The following is a 19,992-nucleotide window of genomic DNA, read 5'->3' on the forward strand; positions in this document are numbered from 1 at the left end:
ATTTTATGGACAATTCTTATGGATAATTAAAAAAAGCAATGTATGTAAGCTACATAATTATGATTATTTCATAAAATTAATTGCATATGCATCCGCTTTGTATAGGACAATTTGTTGCAGTTGAGTGGCCGAAGGAAGTTGGGATAAGATAAATGATGCCATTAGACGCGACAGACAAGCGCCGAGATTGCTTTTGTTATATAAGATGAGCCGCAATTATATTACAAAACGAAACGCGTTGGATTGAATTCAAAATACTGAAACCCATTAAACACTAAAAATGTATGTGTGTGTGTATCGATATAGGTGATATATTTGTATATTTTTTTTATCGCTTTATCAGCATTATCATTCAGGGGACTACCTTTACAAACATAGTTTGTAGGTAGTCTGATTTGATCAATACTATAAGATAGGATGGGATTCGACGTGGGAGGATGCAAAAAAAATATATATAATATGTAGGTGTAGCATGGACGAAATGGGGATGAAGTGTAGTGGATCAAGTGAATCGTCGAGTCCGTGCAGTGGAACCTTTGGTTGTGTAACCATCCATCCTCGAATTTGTACGAGCGTTCTCGACTGAGTCACCAATCCTCGTTTTAACGCTACACTCCGCACTATACCGATCAGTTCTTATCTGTTCAAACGCGCATACCTATGTGAATTTTTTTCCGGAAAATCGAAACATAAACTCTCTTAAAACAACCAAAAAAATTATTGCAAATGCGACGCCTAGGAAGCGATCGAGTAGAAGCTGTGATGTGACTGTTCCAACATTTTTGTGCAAACCAATTTTTTTTTTGGGATTTAAACTAAAGAAAGGAAAACATTGCGGAGGAAAAGACCGTCCAGTGAAAACCCCCTCATCTGCAGTACCACAACAGTGTTGATTTTTTTTTGATACAAAAAAAAAATTGAATAATGCCTCAACTTCCGGAAACTGTGATCACGAATGCAGTCCAGGTAATTTAAGTAGATCGATTCTGTTCGCAACCATTTCGCTCCGGTCTTGTCGTCGGTGTCATCGATGCAATCGTTTTATTTTCTTGTTTTGTTTTGATTGGGCATGACGTGAGCCCGGTTCCATTACAATTTGTATTTATGTTAATGAAGCGTATATAAATGTAAATGCACGGCGCATACATTCATTATTTATTTATATATTTTTTAAAAAGATATTTAGATGACGATGGGATTTGGACAAAAGCGTTTGGGGGATATTTTAATAAAAGATGAATCGCACCACGCAAACCCCCCATTATTTATATCCATTTATAAACGTTCCGTTGTTATTGTTGTGGGCCATACCTGAATGGGACGATATTATTCAAAACTGACGCGAGATTTGGCCAAAGTCATATAGTGATATAATGAGAAGGAAAAAAATGTGTATAAAGTCTGGCGCGCACCGCCGGGGAAAACCTTTTTAGTATTGATTCTTTTTTTTTTCGGGGAATCTGCTTTAGGCGTTGGGCAAGGACACTGAAAAGGCGTTTTCAAGGAAACACCAGGATGTAGCAATATCACGTTCATATAAAAAAAATAAACGAAAAAGTCACATTTCGCATACAAAATCCGGATACAAATAATCCTTTAAACGTGAACACTTCAAGTTAATACTCTTCTAATCACCTTCAGTTCGGATTAGTTTTAAATTCAGTACTTTCTAGGATTTTGTCAATGATTTATTTATCTAAATATTATTTTCATTTCATAATTAAAACAAATATTTACTTATACTTTTATCATAAATACTTCCACATAATAATAAATTAATGCTAATTTTATACTAAATTATCAATTAACAAAGTATGAATTAAAAGTCATTATTAAAAAAAATAATCAATAACAATAACAAATCTATATACATTGTTAGACAGATGTTTTATGAATAATTACTAAAACAAATATTTGTTTGTTTCAATTAATTAATAATTATTGAAATAAATGTAAATGTAATAAAATCAAACTGATTCTAATTTTTAATTATATTTATGATTACTACACTTAAGTACAAAGTTTAAAAATTACAGCAACGATTCAACAGATGCATTCATAAAAAAATATTGCACATGTGTAGAATTAAGAAACCGAATAACTGGAGTAAACGAAATAACATGTTTATAGACTTAATAATCAATATTGCGCAACAAACTTCTAGATATAAACAATAATATTGACACGTGTTTCATGGATTCTGTCCCATATTATGCTTATTTTTTTGCTTTGTGTTTATTTATATTTGAGTAATATAGTAAGAAGTAGAGGCAATTGTAAAAAAATGGTCGTAAATAGAAGCTTTTTCAATGGGATCACCTCTTGTAGAACTTCTTTAGTAGCTCCAAATATTTTTTTATTAACTGTAAACAAATATTTTCTTTATGTAAATTATCTTCTAACTTTTCGAAGATTGATGTTTAATTTATTTTTATGATCTTAGACTCAATATAATCAATGACTCCTATATATAAAATGCGTTTTGTTGTGTTCCGGTGCTTTTTGAGCAAAAATCTAAATACAAATTGAATGTAAATATATAGTTATTTGATAACAAAAAAATAAATTATATTTAATATTTACAAAGAAATGAAATATAACAATTTTTAGATAATATAATGGTATTTTTCACAATAATACATGTTTTCTATTCAATGAAGTATACTTTCGGTTAGGTATAACTTACACATATTGTGTACACATTTTTTTTTCTATTTATCACTTGTACCCACAACGGTCGGGTCATTACGAAATCTTCGAATAAAAGTAAATCTTTCCTTTGTTGTCGTAGTCATGCGAGCAACTTTCTTTTATATATATAAATAGTTGAAAAAGTAAAATGTTTTATATGTGCCTTCACGGGAATTTCGTAATCTCTAACGGGCAAACTCATATAGATTGTCGCCGTTATGCAAATGTCGGGTTTTTGCACTAAAGAAATCTTCTCTCGATCTACAGCAGCAGCAACGACCTGTCTTCCAAATGGCATAAAGTCTGCGACAAACGCGAAATAAGAGACAGAAGTAGAACGAAGGAGCCAAGCGCGAGGATTCCTGAGAATTCTATTTTAGAAATTTCATTTAAATTATTGTTGCAACAGTTATGAATATGTTTTTCTTAATTAATTAATAACTATTTATTACTTTATACAATAAGCAATCAAAATTTACGAAAATGTTTTTGGTATAAATAATAATTGATATTTTATATAATTACTGTAATAATTGCGTAATAGAAATTATACACCTTTTCTCATTTAACTTTATTAGATATGAAACATTTAGTCACTCGACTTCCATTATAATTCTATTAATAGCAATACCAATACCAATTATTTACCATATTTTTGGTTGCTTTTATGTCCGTTTTGAAAATTTAAAAATAAAAATAAATTCTAAAATATTGCTACATATTTTTTTTTATTTATGAGTAATTTTGATATAGTAATAAGGAAGGATATAATAAATAAATATGTAAAAAAAATAATTGAAATGATGGAGGTTGTTGACAAAGGATGAACGCAGCGATTTAGCAACTATTCGAAGCATGAAGACGGTCCGTTTTTCAGTTATGCAATTCCTTTTTTAAACGGATTGAAATATGTGGAACGGGTCGGGAATGAAAATAGAAGAGTGATGGGAGGAGGGAGAGCGTTTGGATTTCCTGTCGATTTCGAAACGGCTCCGATCTTCCACTTTGTCAACTTCAGGCATAATGAAAAGTAGATAGTTCAGGAATGTAGCCAGCTCGCATTATTATTATTATTATCATTATTATCGTCAACCAGATGCTACTGAAAGCCATCGGCAAGAGTGGAGAGGAGCTCTGTCGTTGACGTATTTAGTTCCTCGAAGATTGAAGCCTAATGACCATGAAGGGACGAGGATGAGGAAGATGAAGAGAAGAAGGAGGTGGAAAGATGGTTATCAGAATCTCTGTCGGGCCTACGAATATTGCTGAATAACTTTCGGAAATTGATTTCTTTCTTATACCGACGCGATTAAACGCTTGTAAAGTTTATTAATTCCATTGGGGAATTAATCCCCGCATATGGTAATCACGAGAGCTAATTGTGAGCGGTTGCAAATTACGTCCACTTTCTACACGGTGTCGGTTCGAAAAACCGGTCCAATGTGGATATAATATGTGTACCGCAACACATTATGACCTATGACCTACTTTTTCCTCCTCGCAATTTAAAGCTGCTTGAAGAGAGCAACTGGACGGACGGACGTACAAACGACAAAGAAAAAAAAGTGAAGAGATTAAATTAGCTCCGTTATTATTTCTTTTTTCGAAAATTACTTCATGCTTGATTAATCGAAATATTTATTTGCGTCTGTATAGAGAGCTTCAAGGGAACTTCTCTCAGGTAAATGAACTTCGAGGCGTTAAATATATAAATCATATTTATAGCGAAATGCAAGAAACAGCAGCGTAAACCGTCCCAAGGATTTCTTTTGACGTCGTTTGCTTCCTTCCTCCGGTCCCCAGCCACAACAATCCAGGTATTCATAAATATTTCCATTCCTTTCTTAGAACATCGGAAGACCAAACATTGACGCTGCTCTTTCTTCCTTCTTATTCTTCTTCTTTTTTATTGCCCCTCGTAAATCAACATTTTCACGCCGATATGAAAATATTTATATTTTACTTCAAGTTAAATAATCAAGCTTCTACATAAGTTACAGAAAGTTTCAATTAAAACTGCGAGAACAAATTAGATACCATCAATCATTTACATAATGAATCAAGGTGTGGAACATCTCAAGTATATAATAAAATATAACTGTACATTTATCACAATTTTATATTTACATTTAAACGATTTAATTAGTTCCTATATTAATATTTTATATTACTCAAAAGTTTAATTACATTTATAAAAATGTGTAGATACACACAATTCTAATCGATGTAAAATATTTAATATATAATGCGAACTAGTGTTTATGATTCTTTTAATGCAAATTCGTGTATAAAATAGGTACGTATTATACACGAATTTTATTTTTAATTGCATAAAGCCGCTAACAAACATATAATATACGAAAGTGTAAATTGTGCGTATTATACTCGAATTTTACATGCTCATTCGCATTATACACCGCAATGATTAGATATTATTGAGAAACAAATATTATTTGTGATAAAGTATAATATATAATGAAGGTGTGAATAGAGCGTACAGTTTTATTGCCAGACAAATTACAAGTGTCATAACGAAAAATAAATATTTACTCAGTTTGTAGCACAGCTGTCGGAGTGACCCAGGAAAAAAAAACTTCAATTACAAATTTCGTTACCGAGAGAAAATTAAGTACTCCCATTAATTTGCATAGCGTATCTTAAGTTTCTATCTCTTCCTTAATGAGGTTTCAGACAGAAAAATTAGATACACTAAGATTGTCGTCCATCCAATCTTCGAAATAGAGCGGAAATGATTCCGCGTTCGAAACTTTCACGTGGAATGCAAATAGCTCCTTTCAGTGCGCCCTTTTTTTCTCTCTATTTGTAAGTCTCTATCCGCTTCGTTTTCATATAAATTTTGAACATATGTGGATTATTTGAGATTGCTTCGCGGAAATGCAAGAAGTTAAGAAACTCTACCACACATGCTTCCATTCCGTATCGACTTACAAAACGCGACTCCTACTCAAGAGAAACATTGCTTTTCACATACACACAATACGACGATGACGACGACGGTTTGTTAAATACGAAACGAGAGAATTTCAATGAAAAAATCGGCCTCCTAGAATTTGTTCCGTATCTTATCATTCCTCCGGCATTTCAAAACAAAGAGAAATCTTGTTGCATACACGCACATATTTTTAAACTGCTCTTTGAAATCTAATCCCGTCTCATGTTTTTTCTTCTATTGATAAATAAATTATTTATAATTTGTTGTATTAATTGCTTGGCTTGATATCACATCATAACGACACATTAAATACTAATTGAGAAATGGAAATAACCAATTTTTCTCTGTCGGAGTGCGTATTCTCAACAGACCGATGCAATGAGATAGGCTCCAAATTAAAAATAGTTTAATTGATGATAAAAAGCGACGATAAAAATAAGTATTCATATTAATTAGGTCGCATGCCAAAGCAATTACAAGCGCATTGCATATCATTCTTTTAACTAGTTTGTTAACTAACGATCCGTTAATTTCAGAAGCGCAGCAAATTTGTGTCACACCTTATTTTTTTTATGCAATTATTTAAATTTTTTAACATTGGTATTAATTAAAGTAATTACTGAATTACACTTAGTATGAATATCCGGGCAAACGTTAACCCACAATAACTAATTAAACGTTTAATTAAGATACGTATTTATTTAATTAAATTAAATAAGCCTTCATTAACAATAGCTTTGTATTAAGATAATTATAAATTTCCTTGAAAATTGAATTAATAAATTCATTGATGCAATCACTATTTATTACGAAACAACTCAATATGAATGAATTCATTCAATCAGAATTTGATTATCACGCAATATTATATGTACTTATAAATAAAACAGATATGTTTATGTAGATTTTAAATCTAGTGCAGTGCTCCAATTTTTGCTTCCGGAATGCTCATTATATTTTTTTTTCCTCTTAAAAAATCAGGCTTTACGAATTTCGTTTAATAATTAAAAATAATGATCACGTACTTTAAAATCGGTATATAGTAGAAATCAACGATAAAACGAGGTGTTCCTTTTTTTGGCATAGATTGTTAATCGCTTGAATGGCTTTATTCCACTCAATTAGAACTAGTTAAAAAGATCCGGTTTTTTTAAATCGATGATTTTTCAAAACCATTAAGTGAATTACACACCAGCGTTTCTCAAACTATAACAGCTATTATCTTATGTCAAAGTAAGAATCTAGTAGAATACTCTTAGCAATTGGGTTTTATTACAACAAGGTTGAAAAACGCTGTTATTGACGATATAATAGATATTTAAATAGTATTGTTGTCTATTAACAAATATAAATTGTAATTAAAATCCTAGTAATGATTCATGTATTTCTTATTTCATACTTTTTTGTCTGCAATTATTTATGTAATTATATATAATTATTGCAATTCATGTTGTCATTAGTAAGTAACTAAAGTTAAGACTATAAAAATTTTATTTTATTTATATTTAAAGCTTAAAATTAACTTTGTGGTTAATGTTACGATTAAAAATGAAAGATGCCCAGAACAATGGTGTTTTCGTCATGTTGTAAAGCGACTTTTCTCTGTTTGAGTCATGATCCAAACATTAGTTATACCGTCCTATCATCAAGATTAATAGTCCCTACGATCCCTTAAACATAATCCATCCAACTATGTCCATTACATAAAGCCTCCATCACTCTCCCAAGGAAGTGCCCTTAGTCATACGGCTTAATCCTACAAATATATCCCCAATCAAGTTTCCTGGTCACTGCATTTCCAATGATGATCCTTTATTCTATCGCCACTCTATTTGATACATTGACAACTATGTTTCCATTAATAGCATTTTTATTGTCTTGATCATCTATTATGATCCCAACTAGTGATTCATTTCCAGATAAATTCAGATTTCTTTTATTCAGTAAACATATGTTTAAGAAATGATAACTATATAAAGGATTACAAATAAAAGAAATAAATAATTGTAGTATATAAAAGTTATAGTTTTTTTTAGTAATTTGTATACAATACATAAACATGATACTGCTATATTGTTATTTAATATGTTTTTTGACATTCTATTTATATATTTTGGATATTTACGAAAAATAATAATAAAATTAATAATGGGAAAGTTTGCCAAATAGTTGTTTTGTAACGTAAATATTATGTGATTAGATAACACATTTATTGATTTACATTAGATTGTTATTAATGTATGCTTTGGGTTGGCCTTAAAGTATATTAAACTAGTTAACCTAGGTTATGTTGATTAATAAAATCATATTTATTGTAGCAATTACGTAATGAGACAAATATTTGCAGATAGAAAAGTGTGAAAACACATGAATCATTTGTATTATTAATATATTTTATTGACTGTTTTCGTAATATTTAAAATATTAATTGGGTATATCAATAATTAAGCTTTAAGTGAGTAGGTGTTTCGTATACAGAATATGAATGAATGAGCCAATGAGTGTAAATGGTATTTGCTCTCTTTTTTCAGTTTGTTCTCGAACAGGTTGTTACGGTTGGGGAAAATGAGCAGATATGTAAATCGATATCGATATAAGGATTTTTCAATTCCACTCTAATTATCAGTTGTAGAAACCTGTTGAACGGGAATACGGATACTATAAATAGAATTTAATTCACATACTCGCACATATCTAGAGAAATGTTTATGCAGCCACTTTAAAATGCACATTCACGAAGGTTTTGCATACACGTTCTTTTACTTTTTATTCTTCTTCTTCGTCGTTGCATTTTTTTATATTATTCTCGGTTTCCTCTTTTCTTTCCACTTGCTTTATTATTGTCGTTCGCTTCGGACTTCTACTTTTCGCGATACAAGCAAAACGATGTTGGCTAACAGAAGGCAAAGAGATCATATGAAAAAAAAAGAAAACATGATGGATTCAATTTGAATTCGGACGTTCGGTGCTTCGGTATGCGTACATCGTATGTGATCAACAGATATGTAGGTTACATATTACAAAGTGAAGACCAAGGAAAGAAATAATAAAATAAAAGTTATGGAATTTACAAACGCGACACGTCCGACGCAAATGCATCCTGCATTCAAACACAATATTTATTCTCGTCATATTTTCTTTCCAATATATTTTCTTTGAACGTTACAAAAATTTGATTAATATAAAATTTATTCATTGAAATTTATTTAGTGGAAGTATTTTATAATATCATTAATTAGTGTATATGAAAATTTTGGTTAGTATACAAAATTAAGTTAGAGTTTCAAAGCATGTCACTTTTTATTATTTATTAGATTAGGTTGACGCCAATCAACGTAGGTTCGGTTAGATCATTTATTTAAGATTTCAATGAAAATTGTATCATTTTATTTCTAGAATGTTTACTCAGTATAGAAATACATTTTAAAGTATTGACCTAAGAAATATAATTGTCTAAATGTATATGTTACAATATTCTATACCAATGTTTCGAACATATTGGCTAAGAGTATTTCAACAGTTCAACGCTTTGACACAAGGTGACAGCTGTCATTTTACGACTAAATAAAGGATAGGTTAAGAAACGCTGTCCTTTGCCATAATTATATGATTTTTTTTTATGAAATTCCAATCATTTTATATATACGTATGCAATCTTTGAATAATTTGAATGGTACTAATATGATTTTATTCAATAAATTTTGACTTCTACTAACTAAATTTTCATTATTTATAGTTCATTTTTTTTATTTAAAAGTTTTCATACTTCATTTTAGTTGATATGGTTAGACATGGAGTTTAAGCTAAATGCAAATTTTGCAAGAAAATATGTTTTTTATCTTTCAAAATTTGGAGTCTGAAACCAAAATTGATGTATTCTAGATTTTAAAAAGTTGTTTAAAGAAATTTTATCATATTAATAAGTGTATAAAGTTTGTTTTGATTTTATTGTTTTAAATCTAGAAAGAAGAAGTTGTTTAATTCTCTGAGATGCGGTGGTACACTTAATGTACCACCTTTTAAACATGACTAGTAGGGCATTATTACAATTTTCTAGAAAATGTACATTTGGTTAGTTGTTGATTCAGTTGATAAAGCTGTCTGATTTAGTTGTCTAGAAATTTGTTGGGTTTAGAAATTTAGGAATTTCTGGCCACTCAAAGAGTTAAAAGCTTTTGATAGGATGTATAGAAGACATATCGACCTATAATTGAAAAATATAAATCATTTGTTATGAAAGCAGTTCGCATTGGAGGAAAAGTGTAAATGTAAATTTCTCCGAATGCAATTTATCCTCTTCAGCTCTTCCGAACGAAATTAATTGAAAAAAAGGGGGGCCCTAATTTATTCCCGTCGAAGAAGAAGTAGAAGAGAGAGAAAAAAACAACCATAATTCATTCGTAGCCGAAGCGTGTATAGTGTTCGTGAAACGAAATTAAACCGTCACTAACCAATTACAGCTCCCTGAAAATTATTTCCAAAAAAGAATTTTAGTTGCAGAACTGTCAAGTCCCAGCATAAATTCGGTTCGCCCACAGTTGCTTTATTTATACGTATTATTTCGTGTTATTTTTTTTGTCGAGAATTTAATTGCAGGTGGTCCTGTAGTTCCCCAACATGAGAACACGAGAATCACTGTCGAACGGAACAAATCGAACCGAAAAATGAATGCAAACCCATGCTCCATCGCCACCCTCATGGGTTCACGGAGGAGGCCACCCCACATTTCACAAATTACTGCCACGTCAATGAGTCACGGTCCGTCCTCATGGGGCCTTCGTGATCCAATCAACTCGAAATGCAAAAAGTAGGGTTGGGGGAGCAGGACTCAATTAGCGCCCGTACAGAGAATGAAAAATCTTTCGCAAATATTTGAACTTTAAACACACTTAAGGCTATTTGAACTCCATTTACTGTTGCGCAGGGATTTCCGGATAATCAATGAGTTGTAAATGGAATGTTTAAATGCTGCGTTTTGCTTGAGCTGGGTGTGAAAATTGATCGAACGCGTTCAATATTATTATGATTATCATTATTATTGCGACACGTAATTGCGGTCATTTTAGATTTATCGAAAATTGGCCGTATGTTAAGGATACGGTCATTTTAATTGCATACAGTTTCCTGCACCTTACCTCGTTATCCAGTTAATGGAATTGATATTTTTTTAGTTAAAACTTTTTCTATATTATTATTATCGAGCGTTTCTATTCTAAAGATAATTGAAGTTCAGAAACTTTATGAATTCATAAGAATTGTCATTAGAAAATAAATTCAAAATGTATATAAAATCATTTGCAGAAATACCATTATACCAGATTATAATCAAACCAGTTTAAAACTATTTCATCCATTTGTTAAGTTCAACCATGAAATCTTATATCATTTAACAATTAGAATTATTTTTTTCAACAATAATGATATAAAGTCTTTATTTTTATACACAAATAATACTGACAATACTTAACTAACTCAATACATAAAAATAACTCTTAAATTTCAAACATTTTTCTACAGATAAATCATATCTCATAAACATGGGATGCGTCTTATATTCCGAAAAATATTATCACAATTAAGTGATAAAAATAACGTTTTTAATCAGAATGAAATTATTGTTGTGAAATGTTTGATGAGATGATGTTATCTAAATAAATGTTGTGAAGATACCAATAGTCATTATCCAATTTGTTCATCCACAATTTTTAGATTTATTATTGGAATTCTATATTAAAACAATATCATCTAATTAAGTAAGCTTATATAAGAAAAAAATGAATATTTCTGTTTATATTTGCTGGATATCTATTTAAATTTTTATAATATTCCTAGTTAAAGAGAAATTTCATTCAATTTACATATTTTCAAAGTAATTGCGTTTAAAAGAAATGTTGAATACAAGTATGTTAACGTGTTCTTTAACTAATGGTCAATTAATTCAATATTTATCGTATAATTCCTAAATAGAAATCGATATTAAACAACCTATTAAATGCATAATAAAAACATATGTGCAACCGGTTAATAGTCAATAATTATAGTAAAAATGAACAAAAAAAGATGAGACGTGTTTTTCTTATTTTTATCTGACATATAATTTTAAATTGTTGACATTATTTACATTAAGAAAATAAATTAATTTATTTCTATGGTTATAAAGTCTCAATATTAGAAAATAATTAAATTTAAATGTTCATAATTAACTCATTAAAATTTCGTAAATACACATGTTTATTAAGTAAGTAATTTAGTGACTTTGTAATATGTTCATCATATACTAATTATCCTTTTATTTGTATACAGTCGCAAGTATTGTCACGAATTACAATTGTACAGTTATGTGGGAATTTAATTTGAAGAAATTTGATTATCATTGCAAATTTACTCTTCGACTATCCAATTATACAAACATCTACTAAGAGGGATGTATTTAAAGATAATTAATACTTGGAGGTAGATGCACTGATTTGCCACGCTTGGATAAAGCCACGAGGCATTAAGAAGATTGATTGCCAGATCGTTTGCCTGGTATTCAAGCCCGTCTTAGTTTCTATTACCATGCCTTTTTATTCTTACTTCTAATTATTTCCTCTTCTGTTTGCAATTTAAGATCGTCTTAATACTTTTATTGGTAAAGTGTCAGATGATTTAACTTTTTTTTTTTATTATTTGTATATAAGTATAAATTACATTTTGATGAACATATAAACTTCAAATCAACAGTTTATATTTTTTGTTTCCAATGAAATTTTATCAACTTCACGATGAAATTTCACAGATTGATTCGGTTGAAAATATATAAATTTTACTTTTGTGAAAGCTCAAATATTTTTCTTTATCATCCATTATTCATGGTATTATAAAAAATAGTTTATTTAAAATTTTAAAATATTTTTTTTTAAACTAAATAAAACTATTTATCAAAGGGTTTCAGAATATTGTTCCTATTAATCAAGTAAGAATTTCACCGGTTTTTCCTTCTTCAAAGAAGTATAAATATACTAATTTGAATATCCAATGAGGTGTTCCTTTCAGCGCTCCCTAAACTATTTCAGGGACAGACGTTTTGGATAATTTATAGGACTCAGAATAAAATAAACATATAATTAATATTTATATATACACATTTTTTTTGGTTCCTATTGAAATGTTGTAAGTATCTGATTTATTAACGCGATGCGGCCCTAGGCCATTATCTATGAGTTCGAAAATCATTGAAAGACAGCTAATTTGACAAGATAATAGTAAGATCATAGCCAATAAAAAGATTATAGTACTTCAGTTTTATAGGCAAGACGACCTCGATGTATTACAGTATTGAATTTCGTAATAATTTATAGATTATATACAAATGTTTGGAAATGGTATTGAAGTATGACCTATAATTTAGGTCTGATTTTTTTCTTAATTAGTAATTTTGCGGTGGATTGGGTATCTGCATTCATTACAAATATACCATATTTTAGAATTTGTGTACTGATTTGTATATTTGAGAAGATTTCTTAATGAACTTATTAATATTCGTTGGAATTTGTGTGGAGCATTAATTAATTGTAATGAGTCATTAAATATAAGTATTTGAAATTGTGATGTGGATGTTTCGGTGGAAGTTGAATTGACATTGATGTATAAATCGAATTAAATGAAATAAGTTTTAAAGAGTCCGTGGGCAATTTAATTAAGTGGCCACTTACGAGCCGAAACCGAGGAAAAAGCGTTTGTAGACAGACCCACAATCCGATTTCCAGTCGTGCCATGAATAATGGAATAAGTGTGAAATGAATGAAGAAAACCCTCGGTTTTTCGTTGGGAATTGATCGAAATTCATTTGGTGGACAATGGAAGTGTGAACCTAAATTACACCTAATTATATGGACAGTGCAGAGAGAAAGAGTCCCATGGGGTGGGCACCGAAATTAATTAAAGGTCAGTCCACCCGAAATGAAACGGGCACCGTGTGATTTGTTTTCTCGGAATTATGCACATAACATATTCGTATTCCAACCGCACACGATGTGTCTCGTATGTAGTATGAAAGATAAACGCGTTAAGATGACGGATTTTGTTTGAAGGGAACCGCCGCCTGCTGCTGCTTCAGCGGCGCCGCAATCCGAGAACCATACCACTAATACCCTTAAGGGCGTCTGGTGTAGTGGAACACATTGCGAAAATTCCGCCCATTCATAAAAGTGGTCAAACTTTTTGACCTCTCGTTAGCACCAGATCCGAACGAACGGTCACGGGGTTAGAGCATCGAATGAAACAAAGGAAGACCGACGAACGCAACAAAGGACACTCGAATACTCGGCATTCCTTTGCGTCTGCCATCGTTTCCTTACCACCACATACATTTATCTTTCTACTCTTTTTTTTCTCTCTCTTCGTGCGTTGTTTGTGCGTTCGGTGTTTTTTTTCCTTTCTCCTCTCGTCCTCATCTCAAGACTATTTCCACTACCTTATACACCCTTGAGGTCTGGTATGCTTCTTGTAAATATTTTGGCAGCTGATTCATTCAATAGGTCATCTTTTTTATATCCTTCAGCTTCTTCAAAGAAATAGTCGAAATGTAGCAAACTGATAAAAATAACATAAAATGGTGCATTGATAATAGAGTTGGCATCGGTACTAAATCGAAAAACACCATTTCTCTCGAGTAACTCTGCATACGGAAATAAACCGTCGACCCTACCTACTTAACTTCATATATAAATCAAACTAAAACAGATTTTATAAATAGATCTTAAACGCAGATGTACTTACATTTAAGTTATTTATAAAATTATATTGCATTACATATAAATAAATTAATTAAATCAAATACAGTGGAACCTCGCTTAACGAGTTTAATTCATTAAAAAATACACATAATATGTGTACACAAGTTTTAAAAATGATGTAGCAGGCGCACAATCCGGGACTTCTATTCTCATCATTATGCGAAACGTTGTTCGTTAAGCGAGTGATTTTTCTTACAATTATTTTGCTCGTTAAGCGAAATGCTCGTTAAATGAGGTTCCACTGTACATTCTTGCTACAATTTAGATCTTGAGTCACAATACTTATTCTATTTATAAAACAAATTTAGTATATGTGAAATATATATGTGGAAAATTGTTTCACTATACAAGTAAAAATTCTGAAATTTTGGAATGCTCGTTAAGCGAGGTTCCACTGTACTTACTTTATTGAAAGTAAAGATTATTATATAACTTTTTAAGTAGAAATCTAACTAAAATATTTGAAAAATTCCGCTACGGAAATTAGATTAAGTATACAAATTTCTTAAACATTCATACTTCTTCATTTTTCTATCTATATACAAGAAACGGATTAGTGACCTTTCGGCCTTAATTGAAAAACGATTACTTTGATTGGCGGTAATCCTAAAAGGAAACGTTCCACAAAACAAATCTGAGAATAAAAGAGACTGTGATTATTGAGAAATATTACAGTTAATTATTGTTGTAATTAAACTAAAATTGATTAAAATAATTTCAATTAATATTATATTAAATATGATGTTAATAAAATTATTTTTTTACAACTATCAATTAAAATACAAATTATGATGTTTAATTTGAAAAGTAATCGTCTGTTTTCATAGATTTAAGTATTCAATAATAATTGTTTGTGAGTTTCATTTTATAAATACCAGTAGGAAGCAATTGATTTCTGACCTTTCGGCCTTAATTTAAAAGTCATAACTTCTATAAGCGGTAACTCGGAAAGGAAATACTGTACAAAATGGATTGATCTATATCAGTTGATCGAGAATTCAAAAGTGGAAAGTTTTCTATTGAAGCGACAGATATATAAATTAATTCTAATAATAAATTAATTATGCATTTATTTTAATAATAGAAATAGAAATTTCGTTTAAATGAATCATTTGATGCTTTAATATTAAATTATGCAATGATCTTTGTATTTTGTATAAAGAAGTTAAGCTGTTTTTCTTTAATTAATTTTTTAACTGTTAATGTAAATGAATCAACAAATGTATTTATACATTTCGTATTACTTATATAAACTTGTAAATTCTCATCGTTTAAAAATGTGTTTGTGGAATTAAATATTGTAATATGTTTTGATTATTGCTCATCTTTGTTTGTATAATATTACAAATTATATATGTTTCCTGTGAAAACACGAATCCTTCAAAATCCCAAAAACTCAGGACGACGAATGTGAGATACTGTATTAATTACACATGTTACATTTGCTGCCTGTTTTCTCAACTGATTTCTAATTCCACCCCCTTGGGGATTACGATTCGGAGGGTTGACGTCAATTGGCAGCTGATCCATTCAGGAGACGTCACATAAACCCACATGGCGCATATTGCATGAATAGAAGGAGGATCACATAACAGGATGTATGCGCACGTAATGTGTTTTGTATAACATTGTGCGCGTAGATAGCGCGTATTAATAGGTGGAAATATTATCGTTTTATCTCGTTATGTAAATATTGTGATCAAAAAAGATCATGAATTTTATCAAAAATGACGTGATATTGTTCATATAGACTTGACATATTGTTTCAAGGATTACGTGTATAAAAAAAAACAAGGGAAAAATAATATCATGGAGCAAAAAATATACTGCTAAAAGATTTTAATTATATTTAAAAAAGAAAATATGAAAATGAAACTGAAAAATTAAGAAATATTTGAACAAAAATCAAATACAATACTTCAAAAGTTTTTTGGAAATATTTACTAAGGCTCGTTTAAGCATGTCTTTTATTAGTTAAAATAAATGTTCGATCTCAACTTTTTATATTCTTAATGTTGATTTAATTATTTGAACTTAAAAAGTATTTGTCCATTATTAATTTACAAACATTTGATGAGATTAAAACGTAGATGATGTCTAAATTTGTCTGTGTCTATAACAGTTTTGTTTTAACACGTAATAAAGATGTAGGGCGATCGTTTGTTGGATTATTATCATGCATTCAATGATGCGGTAAGAAAACCACAGCTCACGTACATTTAGTTGTGTTCTTTAAACACTGAAATTATAGTACTTATTTCTCAATTATAAAATAAATGTAATTCCTCATACTAAAAAAAAAACGATTATTATAATTATTATACTGGTGGAATGAAGCTTTTTGCAGCAGATCATCGACCTACGCTCGTCCACTCAACTACAACAATTACACAAAACAATTTTTATTATTATCATTGCTGTTGTTGCCTTCTTTTCGACTAGATTTTGCAACGAAGATAACTTACACAAACTTGAAACTATTACACATGTTTTTTTCCTTCTCTTGTCCACTCTTTCTTTATTATTTTCTCGTATTGTTAAGCCGATTGGTCGAAGTGAAAGTGACCGGTCGACGGTAGTTACAAAAGGCTTCCTCCTCTTCCATCCGAAGTTATTTACAGATTTTGTTATACTACAACTAATTTGTTTCGGGATTGCGTCCAAGATTAATGGCTTTTTAATACCCTGCACCCGTCACTCAGTCTACTCTGTAATTCCCATTAATTTGCCGATTTGTTAATACCCGTTTTAATCGTGGATTATGTAAACCGTTCTCGATGGAATATAGGAATCGTGATGTTGCGATGATCGACGAATGGCAGCTGTAACCAAAGAAAATACATTTATTACAATTATCTGATACAACTGCAATTTCAATTTCAGCGCAACGGATTTAATTTAATGGATTGCGATTGTCATTAGTTGAGCGCATGAAACGTATTAATCAATTACTAAGACGTAGATAAAAAAAAATCTGTATTAAACCGGATTTAGTTTTGACTAGTACTTTAGTGAGTATAAGAAGTATCTTATCAAAAATAATATTGTAAAAACTAGATGATTATTGATATGTACCATGCTTTGTTTACATGACTACTTGTGCATATCAATCATTGTCGAATGCGTAATATTTAGTAGTAACTTGTCAAGTTATACTTACTTTGTGAGTAAATGTATTGCTCGTAGTACCTTCAAACCATCCAATAAATGAGAAAGAACGGTATTATTAATAACTACGGTCTTTATAATATCTAGGTGCAAGTACTTCTTCAAGTACTTGTGCTTAGTAAATTATTTCCTAATCATCGGATGAATGTGTAAAGTACAGTGTTATTTTTTATTGCAAATAATTTATCAAGTTACGCTGCCTTTGACTGGAATGTTTTAATATTAAAATAAGCTATTTCACAAGTACTTATGTTTTGTACAGTACTTGCAGTTCCGGTATTATTAATAACTACGGTCTTTATAATATCTAGGTGCAAGTACTTCTTCAAGTACTTGTCTTAGTAAATTATATCCCAATCATCACGTGAACGTGTAAAGTATACAGTGTTATTATTTATTGCAAATAGTTTGTCAAGTTACGTTGCTTTTGACTGGGATGTTTCATAATTATAATAAGCTATTTCACAAGTACTTATGTTTTCTACAGTACTTGCAGTTACGGTATTATTAATAACTACGGTCTCTAAAATACCTACGAGCAAGTACTTCTTCGAGTACTTCTCCTTAGTTAATTATTTCCTAATCATCGGATGATCGTGTAAAGTATACAGCGTTATTGTTTATTGCAAATAATTTATCCAGTTACGCTGGTTTTGACTGGATTTTTTCATGATTATAATAAGCTATTTCACAAGTACTTATGTTTTCTACAGTACTTGCATTTACGGTATTATTAATAACCACGGTCTCCATAATACATAAGACCCAGTAGTTCTTCAAGTAAATATGCTTAGTAAATTATTTTCTAATTATTGGATGAACGTGTAAAGTATACAGTGTTATTATTTATTGCAATTAATTTGTCAAGTTACACTGCCTTTGACTGGAATGTTTCATGATTACAATAAGCCATTTCATATGTACTTATGTTTTCTACAGTACTTGCAGTTCTATAATCATTTAACAAATTCTTAAATGTATAGTTTTTACAAATACATGGCATTTTTTTTATAAACTTTCTACAGTATTCAATATATAAAAAAAATAACTAAGCACAAGTTACTTGAAGTTAGTTAGTAGAAGATTTCAATCTAAAATTGTACTATAAATTAATAATTTTAATATTTTTCAATAACTAATATAGAAATTATTGTAATAAATGTAAAGAAAGTGCGAAGTCATCTAACATATTGTTATTACTTATTTTTTTAATGACTATCATATTTGAATTTACATTGTTCTTATTATACTAAAACATTTATTTAATTTACTCAAACTGAGATACGTAAGGATTTATGGAAAAATTATCATGATAAGTTAAATGTTTTTAAATTCATATTTTTCAAGGTATGTTTTGAGCAAATATAAATATTAATTGCTAATAAATAGTGAAATAATAATTAATTTAAATTCCACTGTAATATTCTGATTAAGTTATCCTTCAGGCAAATTAAGTAAGGGCTATTATAATGTAATTTTGGGTAAACGACCAGTTACGCCCTTTCACATTAAAACCCTTGGTAAAAAAAAACTAAAAGAAATGTTAATCGAATTAGCTTTGATTTAATTTCAACTAAATGTCTTAAATTATTAGTTATTAAGAGGGTGGATTTCCTACTGCGAGGGATTGTTGTAATTCTATCCATTTAAATTTGATTATTATTATGATTAGGACGTTTAGAAGATGCTAAAGTAGATAGAGAAGAGCCGTTCTTGGAATGGCTTAATAAGTTGTCTGGATTTTGAAAAATAGTGTGATATACTTAATAGTCCTGGTGATAATTAATGTACTTATCATCCAGATGTGAAAAAGCTTTAAAGAAAAATAATATATAACTAGTATTAAAATCCTAGAACAACCCTGGAAAAAAAATCGAAAAACTTATGCTTTCATTTAGAGCCCTTCGCTTCACACCTTCTCTGGTGGCAATAAAGATCTCAGAAAAAAAATGGGTTGTCCCATCAAACGCAGCGCTTGAATATTTTAGCATTTCCTGAAGAGAATGCAAGTTAAGTATTGAATGTTTTCATGCAGAAGGCCGTAAATATTGGCTGATCGTTGACTAGTAATTATCGCGTATTTTATTCCGCGAACGGAAATGGAAGTCAATTGACACCTTCTCACTGGCAATAAAGATCTCAGAAAAAAATGGGCTGTCCCATCAAACATAGCGCTTGAATATCTTAGCATTTCCTGAAGAGAATCTATTTGCAAGTTAAGTCTTGAACGTTTCCATGCAGAAGGGCGTAAATATTCGCTGATCGTCGACTGCGCATTTTATTCCGCGAACGGAAATGGAAGTGAATTTATTAGGAAAACCGGTGCTCAAGGTTGAAATATAAATTCCCCGTACTTGAAATAATTAAAGACTTCAACGATAGTTTCTCTCCGCTCGGTCGATG

At 30.3% G+C, this 19,992-nt stretch overlaps 1 protein-coding gene across 1 annotated transcript in view; it reads left to right on the forward strand.

Annotated features, from left to right (window-relative positions):
- Window positions 1-510: 510 nt before the first annotated feature.
- Window positions 511-19,992, forward strand: part of LOC108565813 (breast cancer anti-estrogen resistance protein 1) — a 42,683-nt gene continuing 23,201 nt past the window's right edge. Inside the window, exon 1 of the mRNA XM_017925433.1 lies at window positions 511-966. Within this exon, the coding sequence (XP_017780922.1) occupies window positions 925-966 (42 nt within the window). The 5' untranslated portion in view covers window positions 511-924. The remainder of the gene's footprint in view (window positions 967-19,992) is intronic.

The sequence above is a fragment of the Nicrophorus vespilloides genome, unplaced genomic scaffold (genome assembly GCF_001412225.1).
Source record: "Nicrophorus vespilloides isolate i.1.1-1 unplaced genomic scaffold, Nicve_v1.0, whole genome shotgun sequence".
NCBI classification, from domain to species: domain Eukaryota; kingdom Metazoa; phylum Arthropoda; class Insecta; order Coleoptera; family Silphidae; genus Nicrophorus; species Nicrophorus vespilloides.